Below are 10,541 nucleotides of genomic sequence, written 5' to 3'. Positions count from 1 at the left end.
CCCCTCTGCTGGCTCCAGCCCTGCCCCCCCCGCCCTCCCCAGCGGCAGAGAGACCCCAGAGCGCTCTGGGGCGGGGGCGGGCCTCGCCGGAAGCCAACTCCCGCCGGGAGGGCGGAGGGAGCGGGGTGGGTGGGGGCGGCGCCGGGCGGCTTGACAGGTGCGCGCGGGGACCAATGGGCGCCGGGGGGCCGTCCACTGGGGCGCGTGGTGCTTGGCGGGCCAATGGGAGGCAGGGGGGGGGCGCCTTGAAGGGAGCGTGGTGTGGCGGCGGGGGGCGCTTCTGGGTCCGGCCGGGCTGCGGGCGGGATGGGGCGGCGGGCCGGACGCTGAGCGCCTCCGCGATCGCCATGGAGAAGTCCCGCAATTTCCGCATCGACGCCCTGCTGGCCGCCTCGCCCCCCAAGGCGCCCTCGGCGGCCCAGGCGGCGCCCCTGGCCCTCGTGGCCTCCCTGGCCGGAGCCCGCAGCGCCAGCAGCAGCAGCAGCAGCGGCAGCAGCGCCTCCTCCTCCGCCTCGTCCAGCCCGCAGACCGCAGGCGAAGCCCGCCCGGAGCGCCTGCGCCGCCGGAGCCCCTCGCCCGCCCGCCTGCTGGGCGCCCACTGCGGCCTGGTGGTGCCCAAGCCCGGCTGCCTGGGGGGCGGCGGCGGCGGCGGGGGCAGCCCTCAGGCCCACCCCCACTCGGCCCTGGGCCTCCACCCGCCGCCCCCCCCGCCGCCCCTCTACGCCCACCCCATGTACGGCTACCCGCCCGCCGCCCTGGCCTACCCCTACGGCCAGCCCCCCGCCCCCGCCGCCGCCGCCGCAGAGCCCCTCAAGCTGGGCGCAGCCACCTTCCAGCTCGACCAGTGGCTCCGCGCCTCCACCGCCGGCATGATCCTGCCCAAGATGCCCGACTTCGCCTGTAAGTGCCCGCCCGGGGGGAGGGGGGAGGGGCGGGAGGGGGCGCTGCCTTCTTCTCCCCCTGGGCTTCCAAACGACCCCCCCCCCCAGCTGCAGCTCAGCCCTGCCGGGCCGGGGCAGACAAGGCGCGCTTCCCCGCCGGGAAAGCCACCGCTGCGCCAACACTGCCCAGAGCGCGGCGGAAGGCGCAGCCTAAACAGGGGCCCTCGTTCTTGGGGGCGGCCCTGCCTGGGATCCCGAGGTGCTCTTGGGGGTCCCCCGCCGCGCCCCGCAGGGGATGAGGGGGTAGGAGGGCAGCTGGGAACTCCTGCGGGGATTTGGCGATGGCACCTCCTGGGGAGGCCGAGGAGGGACATCTCTGTCTCCCAAAGAGGTCGGATTGATCTCTGTCGTCTGGAGAGGGGCTGAACTCCCGGGGGATCCCTCCTGGAGGTTGGCTTCCCTCCCTAGCCGGGCTCTGGAGGCTTGGGGCGGCTGCAGAGGGAGGCTTTCTTCCCCAGAGCCCGCGGGCGCCACCGAGCCAAGCGCAGCGCTCTGGCCTGGGCCTTTGGGGCTCGCTTGCAGGGAGCCGACTCTCTCGCGGCCCCTTGCTGCCGCCAACAACCCGAGGGGACCCCTCGCGCCACCGATGCTCCCTCCAAGCTGCACAGGGGAGGGGCGGGGGCTCAGGGATAGAGCAGCTGCTTGGTGAGCAGAAGGTCCCGGGTTCAGTCCCCGGCATCTCCAACTCAAAAGGGTCCAGGCAAGGAGGCGTGAAAAACCTCAGCTTGCGACCCTGGAGAGCCGCTGCCAGTCCGAGTAGACAAGACTGACTTTGATGGACCGAGGGGGGGTCTGGTTCAGTAGAAGGCAGCTTCATAGGTTCATGCGTTTATTAGTCTTGTGAGCAGAAATTCTACTTGGTGAGCTCCTGCATCAATCAGTTTGCTCTGGGGCCATTTTCCCTGAGCGAAGACAACAATGCCTGAGCCAGAGGCTAAAAAGACTGCGCTAGCTCCGTTTAGAGGGAACACTGCTCCCGACCCCGACCCCCGACCCCTGTAGCGACAGGAGCTGGTCGTTTCCGAGGAGGGGAGCCGCGCTGGGCTGCTGCGGGGGGGGGGGGAGGGTGGGGAAAGCCGGGTTCGAGTCCAGAGGAGTCCCTTCGAGAACCGCCAGCGCTTCGGGGGAGAGGCTTTCCCTGTCACAGCAGCCCCTGGCAGTCGTTTGATTGAGCTCCCCTTGGTCAGACACGACAGGGAAGGTCTGGTGCTTCTGCAAGGCGCTCCTGGACTCCAGAGTCTCACCGGGACGACAAGGCGAAGGGAAAGAAAGACCCTTTCTGGCAAAGAGGGCCGCGCTCCATGGCCTTGGGGCGTCCGGCTTGGCCGCCAGGCCTCAGGCAGGCGGGGGAAAGAAAAAGATTCTCCTCCGAGTGGACTTTTGTCTCGCTGTAAAATTAGGACACCCCCGACTGTTGCTTGGAGTTGCATGCAGCTGCTCCCCCCCCCCCCCCAAAAAATCCCCTTTAATTTTCCTCTTGTCTCTCTTCTCCCACTTTTCAAAATTAAACTGACAGACGTTAACAAAACATTTAAAAAACCCCGCCCACAATTAATTAGGGAAGCCGCTGGGATTCTTGCCCTCGCAAACACCACCCCCTTGAGAATAAACAGGCGCTGCTTCGGGGAGCCTCGGAAAATCGCACCGGGGTGAGAAAAAGCGGCCGTGCGGAGGAGCCGATTCTCGGATGTGTGTGTCTCTCGCTCATTGCAGGCGGAGGGGGCGATTCTCAGATGTGTGTGTCTCTCTCTCCCCGCTGTCCTTCTCGCAGAGAATACCCCTCTGCCTTGTTGTCAAACCCTTGCAGTGATATATATTTTGGATGGAGATAGTAATGGTGGTGGTGGCAAAGTGAAGCGTGGTGAACTGGCTTGAGTAGGGGCTGACTTTTTGTATTAACATCAGGGCAGTTTTTAAGGCGTTGAGATGTAGAACAGCTGGTTCCTTCCTTTTGGCCCTGACTCCCAGAAAGATGCTCTTCTTCGACCGGATCCAGGAAGAATAGTTGTTTGTTTTTTGCATTGGAAAACTCCAATAAAATGTCAATTACCAGGAAGAATAGTAAGGGGTTTCTAACAGTAAGAACAGTAAAGTGTTTCTAAGGCGAGGGCGATCCAATACAGATTTGCTAGTATTTGGGTGGATTTACTTCCGAGCAGAACCGGGTTGCGCCGGGCTTCACAAGCGTTGGATTTCGGGAGGGTTGCCTTCGAGTAGGCGTCGCGAAGGATCCCAGCTGTAGAAGCCCCATTCGTCCCCTTGCATTGATAGCTCAGGAAATCTGCTTTGGATCCAAATATTCCTTTCTCGTCCGGATTTCTTTTATGCTCTTCCCAGTCTGGCTTTGAAAACACCAAGAAGACTTTCCAAAAACAAGGCTCAGGGGCTCTCTCAGACAGAGCGCCCTTCTGGTTTATTTCTTGCCGGCCACCCGACAGGATCGGGTCCCCCAAACGATCATCTGCGCAGTTACCAGCAAGTCAGCCCCCTTTCAACTGAGCCTCTACATTCGCCTCCTTAAAGCGGTTTTCAATTCAGCTTTATATTTGTTGCATCAGTCGAATTGTCAAGTGTGCATGTGATCCGGCTGACATCCCAAATCAGAAAATACCCAGATATTTTGCCCTTTATTTGGGTCGCAGTCTCGGACCTAATTTCCCCCAGGATTTCTGGTCCACCTGCACCGGTTCGCTGAGTGAAAAAAAATGACCGGTGTTTACATTTTATTATTATTTATTCCATCTTTATTATTCTTGATTCGATTCTGCTGCGGCCTCCTTTCTCTGCTGAGTTTCTCCTCGAAGAGGTGCTTCACTTTCAAAAGGAAACAAGAGGCGGGAGGGAAATCTCAAGTTATTTCTGGAAAGAAAACAGAAACGATTCCTTCTCTTTCTTCCAGTCCCTCCGTCCCAGCCTCTAATCTGCTCTCGTCTCCGTTTTTCACAGAGGCTTGGAAAATAATAATAATAACAAGAATAATAACAGCAATATTTGCCGCACAAATCTCATTCCGATTCTCAGCGTTCGGATTCCGGAACTGGCTCTCTTTCCTCCTCCCCCTTTCATTACTTTTAATAAATACCCCTTTAATTAAGCCTGGAGGGGCGAGCGGGAAAGAAGCCCTCCTGGTTGTGCGAGGGGGGGGGCGTCGACACCTGCCCGCTTTGCCCTGCGCATCTCCCTGGAGGTCAGGATGGGACCCGCCCGCCCCCGGGGGAAATCCAGAACTGGCGGGGGGAGAGGAGGACACCCCCCCCTCCAGCAAGGCCGGCTCCCGCTCCCCCACCCCGGGTCAAGCCAGGGCCTTGCGGTGACCAGCAGCAGCTGGTGTGGCAAGAGCGAGGCCTGGGGAGCCGCGGCAGCCTGGCTCTTCCCCCCCTGGATCGAGGCCTGTCTCGGGAAGGCCCCTGCGGGAGTGCCCGCGTCGGGGACTGTCTGGGAAGAGGGGCGCGTCAGTGGGTATTTGGGAGAACGAAGAAGGCCAGCCGCCGCCCCCGCAGAGCGCGGGCCAGAGAGAGAGAGAGAGCCGGACGAGGGAAGCGCCTTTCCCAAGCCCGGCAGGCTGCGGGCCAGAGGGAGGGAAGGAAGAAAACGCCCCGTCCTGGTCCATTTCAGCCGCCTCGGGAGCGCCCCAGCCTTTGAAGGAGCCGGCCGCCTCCGCCTTTGAAGTCTCGCCCGGGGCCGGCGGCGCTGAGCCAAGACAGGGGCTGGAGCGGCTGGCCGGCCGGCATATGCCCAGAGGAGCCCTCTCGCCAGGCTGTTGGAAAGGGGGCCAGCCCGCCTTGGATGGCCAGAGGAGGCCGCAGCTTCCTTTGCTCTCCGAGCAGCCGGCGGACTCGGCCGTCCAGCCAAGGCGCTTTCGAGATGGCTTCGCCTCCGCCGCTTCTCCTCCTTCCCCCTCCCCCTCCCGTTCATTCCTTGTAACACTCAAACGCTTTTTTCAAATTTAAAAATAATTAAAACTCATTTTTGAAGGGTGGTGGTGGTGGGAAGAGAGTGAATGTTTGCGGGAAGGAAGGGCCTCGCAGTCCATAGAAAGGAAAGAGGCAGAGGGAGAAAGTGTCTCCTTTTTCTTCCAGATATTCATTCATTCATTCATTCATTCATTCATTCATTCATTCATTCATTCATTCATTCATTCATTCATTCATTCATTCAATTCCATTTCTATCGCGTCCTCCCCACCAAAGCAGGATCGGGCTTCAACTAGAATTGGAGGCTCCGGCTTTTCCGCGAGGCAAGGAGGCGTGGTCCGGATCCACACACCCACCCCAGCCCCAGAGAAGGGTTTCGTTCCAGCTTCCTCATCAAAGCAGAGGGGAGCCCCCAAAGGCTGCTTTTCAGCATGAGGGACCTCAGCTTATGCGTCTGACCGAGGGAGTTTTGGTTCTGGAAAGGGGTTTCAGAAACTGACTAGAATGGGAGATGGATGAGTTACAAACTTTCAACACTCAGGACAATGGAACCCCCAGGGCTTAACAGAGATATTGGTTTCTTATCTCACTACAAATGCTAAGGTCATTCAGTTCTGCATCCCTTTGTAAACTTATTTGCAATATGCTGTATGCTAATCTGCTTTTCGCAGGTTTTACCATTCGCCTTCATCCAATCTTAGTTATATTTATTGCTCAGTTTCTTATACATCTTGACTCTCATTGGCCCTTCGTGGCAACACCCTTCCCACCCTTCTGGTGACTTCTCTTCCAGCCTATCCAAACCAGTGTGCCTGAAGGATACTAAAGCTTCTACCCGGAATAAAATTTTTGTTCGTCTCTCCTCTCTCCGCCGCCTCCTTAACTTGTTCTGGAGGCAGCAAAACAGTGTGGAACTGGTTAAAGACGGATTCATTAACGCCCTCTGAGGATTGTTTCTTTAAGAATGTAATAATGTATTTGTAATTATTTTAATAACGTCCGGGGTGTCTTCTGCTTTATTGTTGTTTATGGGCCAGATCCCTGTGCGCTCAGAGACGGGGCGATCCATAAATCCAAATGATGAACAAACCAATGAAAGAAAGGTGCCCTTGGACTCAAAACTTCGTTCTGGAGCTTCGGACCAGCCCGGGTCCCCACCGGAATCTAAACTTTATCCCCTTTCCCTCTGGTTGGCCTCTGAGATGCTCCTCGAGCGGATCAATTAGGGCGCCTGTTGGTGCGTCTCCTTCCTTAGTTCTCTCCTACCTTTTCTCTTGGAGATGTGGGCAGGGAAGGATTTCAGAAATGCCCCCGAGGCCAGGACAGCCTCCTGACGACTCACAACACTAGAAAAAGGGAGCCCCCGCCCCGCCCCGTGCAAGAGCCCCGGTTGCCGGTGGGAGAGCCAGAAGCCAGGAGGGGAGCGGGAGGGAGTCGGGGGGGGGGTCTCCAGGAAGCGGCTCCTGCCCGGGAGGTCTGGTCGGTCTTGAAGGGGTCGCGGGACCCCCATCTTGCTCTCTTCAAAGAACCACACGCTTGAAATAAATGGAATAAATCTCAATGGGTTTGTAAGAAACGCACAACTGGAGAACCCTGCAGGAAAGCGGGGGGAGCAGCCCCCGGGAAAGGACTTTTAGGGCAACTTATTTTCTTTTATTTATTTATTTTCCCTTAGATTTATATCCCGCCCGCTCCGCAAGCGGACTCAGGGAGGCTAACAGTCATGAGTCTTCCTAGAATGGGCGGGATAGAAATCTAACGAGACAGACAGACGATAGATAGATAGATAGATAGATAGATAGATAGATAGATAGATAGATAGATAGATAGATAGATAGATAGATAGATAGATAGATAGATAGATAGATAGATAGATAGATGTTAAAACAACAATTTCAGTTGCAATTTAAAAAACGATAAAACTGGAGCAAATAACAATGTAAACTAAACATTCGACGCTATGCAGGAATTTTAACATCGGCGGATCAGATTATATCGATGCCCCAATTCTTCTGTTTGTCTGCGGGGGTCCTGCTGAGGGTCTCGCTCAGCAGCATAGAAGAGGCAGATTTCTCCCACTTATAATCCTTATCAGAGGCCTGTCGGGGAAAGGTCAGCTTTACAGGCCCTGCGAAACCGGGAGAGATGATCCTGCCGGGCTCTTCTGGCCTCCGGGAGAGTCTTCTGCGGTGGAGGCTTCCCTCACCCGGGGCTCTCTGGGAGGGACTACTGATGGGGGAGGGGGGAGACCACAGACCCCATCTCTGTCTGGGGCAGAGATGCTCTGGATTCTTGGTGCTTGGGGGAGCCACAGCGGGAGGGCTTCTAGTGTCCTGGCCCCACTGACGGACCTCCTGATGGCGCCTGGGTTTTTTTGGCCACTGCGAGACACAGAGTGTTGGACTGGATGGGCCATTGGCCTGATCCAACATGGCTTCTCTGATGTTCCTATGTTCTTACCAGCTGCAGCCCTCGGTTGGGGTGCCCACAGGACTGTAGCCAGCATGAGGGGGGGGCGCAGGGCCCCTATAGAATCTGCATCAACACCCCCCCCTCCCCAATCTTCTCTAGTCTTTCCCTTTCAGTGAGAGGGAAGCCTGGGGGGGATTGGGTGGGGGTGCTGCAGATGCTATAGGGCAGGGGTAACCAACAGTAGCTCTCCAGATGTTTGTTGCCTACAACTCCCATCAGCCCCAGCCATTGGCCATGCTGGCTGGGGCTGATGGGAGTTGTAGGCAACAAACATCTGGAGAGCTACCGTTGGCCACCCTGCTATAGGGGGCGGGGCATGGGCCCCCTCTGCTGGCTACAGCCCTGGTTGGACGCAGCTGTCCCCCTCGGAGGCAGAATCTGGGGTTGGTCTCCCTCCCCTCCCCTCCTCGGGCAGCAGCAGCAGCAGCCCCCGTGTCTGCCTGTCCTCACCCTCTTCTCTTCCTCCTGCAGCCCAGGCGCAGTCCAACCTGCTGGGCAAGTGCCGCCGCCCGCGCACCGCCTTCACCAGCCAGCAGCTGCTGGAGCTGGAGCATCAGTTCAAGCTCAACAAGTACCTGTCCCGCCCCAAGCGCTTCGAGGTGGCCACCTCCCTCATGCTCACCGAGACCCAGGTGGGTGACTGGGGGGCCCAAGGGCGGGCTGGGGGGGGGGAGGAAGGGCCGCTGGCTGGCGGCGGGGGGGGGGGCAGGGCCACCCCCTGCTGGAAGGAGCGCCCCCTGGAGGCCGAAGAAGGGGCTTCCAGCTCGCCAGCTCTCGAGTTGGGCTCTGGGGACAAGTAGCCAAGAGGCTATGGGGGAGGGGGATTTGTCAAGCGTTACTGTTATGGAGAGGTGGAAAGAAAGCAACTTTAATTTTAAATGCCTTCTCCAAGCCGGCTGACGGGGCGGTGGGGCTTTGAGAGCCACACAATGTGTGTGAAAGAGCCGCATGTGGCTCCAGAGCTGCAGTTTGGCCACCCCTGCTCTAAAGAGTAGAAAGACTGGGGGTGGTGGTGTTCCTTCCTCTGCCCTGAGCCTCTGGGCAGAGGAACATGAGCCTTCGTGGCAGGGCCTGAGGGGGGGGGGCAGAGGGGCTGCTTGCCCCGGGGAGCCACCAGAGGTGGGGGCGCCAAATTGGGTATGGAGTCCATTCTATTCTATGGGTCCATAAGGTAGAATGGGCCCATAAGGGGGCGCCATTTTTTAATTTTGGCCCCCCTCAAAAAACATGTAGATCCGGTCCTGCTTCCTGGATTAGACCAGCAGTCCTTCTGGTCTAGCACAGCAGACGAGGCCTTCCCCTGATGTTGCCTCCTGGCTCTGGGATTCAGAGGTGGACTGCCTCTGAATGTGGAGGTTCCCCATAGTTACCATGGCCAGTAGCCACCGATAGGTCTGTCCTCTGTGGAGATACCTTTTCTTCTTTTGTGTGCTGACTTACGGCGGCCCTGTAGTGTTTTCAAGGCAGGAGATGTTCAGAGGTGCTTTCCTGTTGCCTGCCTCCCTGTCCCAGCCCTGGTATTCCTTGGAGGTCTCCCATCCAAATACTTGCCAGGCCCAGCCCTGCTCAGTTTCCAAGTTCTAAAGAGACTGGGCTAGCCTGAGCTACCCAAGTCTGGGAGTTCTTAACGAGCTTATTTTATTATTTATTTATTTTATGTTATTTCTATTTATTTATTTATTTAAGTAGATTTATAGTCCGCCCTTTCCCATAGGTGAGCTCAGGGCGGATTACAAGCAAGAATAACTACAATTAAAACCCAACAATAAAATAATAATAGAACAATATCAATAGTAAACAGCAGTAAAACATAACATAAGCTCGGCCCTTTTAAAGCTGTCGATGGCCATCATGATACTTCTGACAGAGAATCCCCCCTTTTTATCACTCCCTGTGTCAAGTAGTACTCCCTTTTTGTCCATCCTGAACTTACTGCCCATCAGCTTCACTGGATGCCCTGAAGTTCTAGGCTTTTGGGAGAGGGAGAACACTTTCTCTGTCAACTCTCCTCACTCCAGGTGTAGTTTCACAAACCTCTCTCATGTCCCACCCACCTCTGAGTTATCTCTTCTTGGCTGGGCCTTCCTGGGGAGGGGCTCCCTCTTTCCACCCATGTCCTACCATCTCTCCCTCCCTCCCTCCTTCCTCTCTCCCCAGGTGAAAATCTGGTTCCAGAACCGGCGGATGAAGTGGAAGCGGAGCAAGAAGGCCAAGGAGCAGGCGGCCCAGGAGGCGGAGAAGCAGAAAGGAGGCGGCTCGGGGGAGGACCCGGCGGGGGATGAGCTGCCACTACCTCCTGGCGGGGCAGAGAAGAGTCCCGGGGGCCGCCGGTTGCGGGAGCTCAGGGACAGTGACCTGGAGGAGGAGGAGGAAGAGGAGGAAGAGGAAGAGGAACGGCCCGGACACTGCTGCCCCTATGGCTCTCCGGATTGCTCTGACGGGGACGAGGATGGGAGGCAGCCCCGGAGCAGGCCTGGGGGAGGCCACCCACCGCTGCCCACGGCCCCAGCCCCCTAAGGCCTGCTGGGATCCTTGGACTGGTCACTCCCTGGACTCCTGTTCCCCAAAAGATGCTGCCTCCCGAATATCTGTTGGCTGCCCACTTGGCTAAAGGCAGGGGAGCATCTGGGTGCCAGTACGGTGAAGGCCCTGGCTGGCCCGCTCCTGCTCTCCATCTCTGAACTGCCTCAAATCATGTGGAAAGTTTTAGAACTATATCCCCTTTGCCTCTATAGGGTGCAATACATTCCCCCCCACCCCCACTAGCCACTCAACCTTTCCAGTCCCAAGTCTTTGCCTTCCTCACTAGGACAGCTTCCCTTCTCCATCTTGGTTGCTCTCAGCACTTTGATCGCCCTCTTCCTTCCCTACAAGCCACACACAGCTGCCTGCCTGAACAGTGGTTGCCCAGCCCCACTTTCTACCCCCATCCTTTGCTTCCATCCATTCTCCTTTATAGGAACACATTCATTAACTCCCATCCATCTCCCATTATGGATATTCATGGTGCTTGGGGTGGCCAGTGTGGGAGGGCTTCTGGAGTTCTGGCCCTGCTGGTGGACCTCCTGAGGGCACCTGGGTTTTGGCCACTGTGTGAGACAAGAGCATTGGACAGGATGGGCCATTGGCATGATCCAACATGGCTTCTCTTTTGTTCATAGTCCCTCTTTCCTGACCCAGCTTCGACACCTATACCTCTATTGGTGTCCTTGGT

The 10,541-nt window shown here is 57.5% G+C and overlaps 1 protein-coding gene across 1 annotated transcript; it reads left to right on the top strand.

Moving 5' to 3' along the window:
• The first annotated feature begins 347 nt into the window (after window positions 1-347).
• On the top strand, window positions 348-9,844 carry MNX1 (motor neuron and pancreas homeobox 1). The gene is made up of 3 exons (XM_060248032.1): window positions 348-900; window positions 7,799-7,959; window positions 9,485-9,844. Exons 1-3 carry the CDS (start codon window positions 348-350, stop codon window positions 9,842-9,844), a joined length of 1,074 nt encoding a protein of 357 aa, XP_060104015.1.
• The last annotated feature ends 697 nt before the right edge of the window (window positions 9,845-10,541 follow it).

Source organism: Heteronotia binoei, chromosome 10 (genome assembly GCF_032191835.1).
Source record: "Heteronotia binoei isolate CCM8104 ecotype False Entrance Well chromosome 10, APGP_CSIRO_Hbin_v1, whole genome shotgun sequence".
In the NCBI taxonomy this organism is placed as follows: Eukaryota; Metazoa; Chordata; class Lepidosauria; order Squamata; family Gekkonidae; genus Heteronotia; species Heteronotia binoei.
Note: the sequence above shows the minus strand (reverse complement) of the source record. Positions and strands in the feature narration are given on the sequence as shown.

Excerpts from the sequence above, each read along its gene's own strand:
- MNX1 (XM_060248032.1), top strand. The coding sequence starts at position 348 with ATGGAGAAGTCCCGCAATTTCCGCATCGACGCCCTGCTGGCCGCCTCG. Across the intron at positions 901-7,798 it reads CAAGATGCCCGACTTCGCCT|CCCAGGCGCAGTCCAACCTG; the intron begins GTAAGTGCCCGC and ends TTCCTCCTGCAG. Across the intron at positions 7,960-9,484 it reads TCATGCTCACCGAGACCCAG|GTGAAAATCTGGTTCCAGAA; the intron begins GTGGGTGACTGG and ends CTCTCTCCCCAG.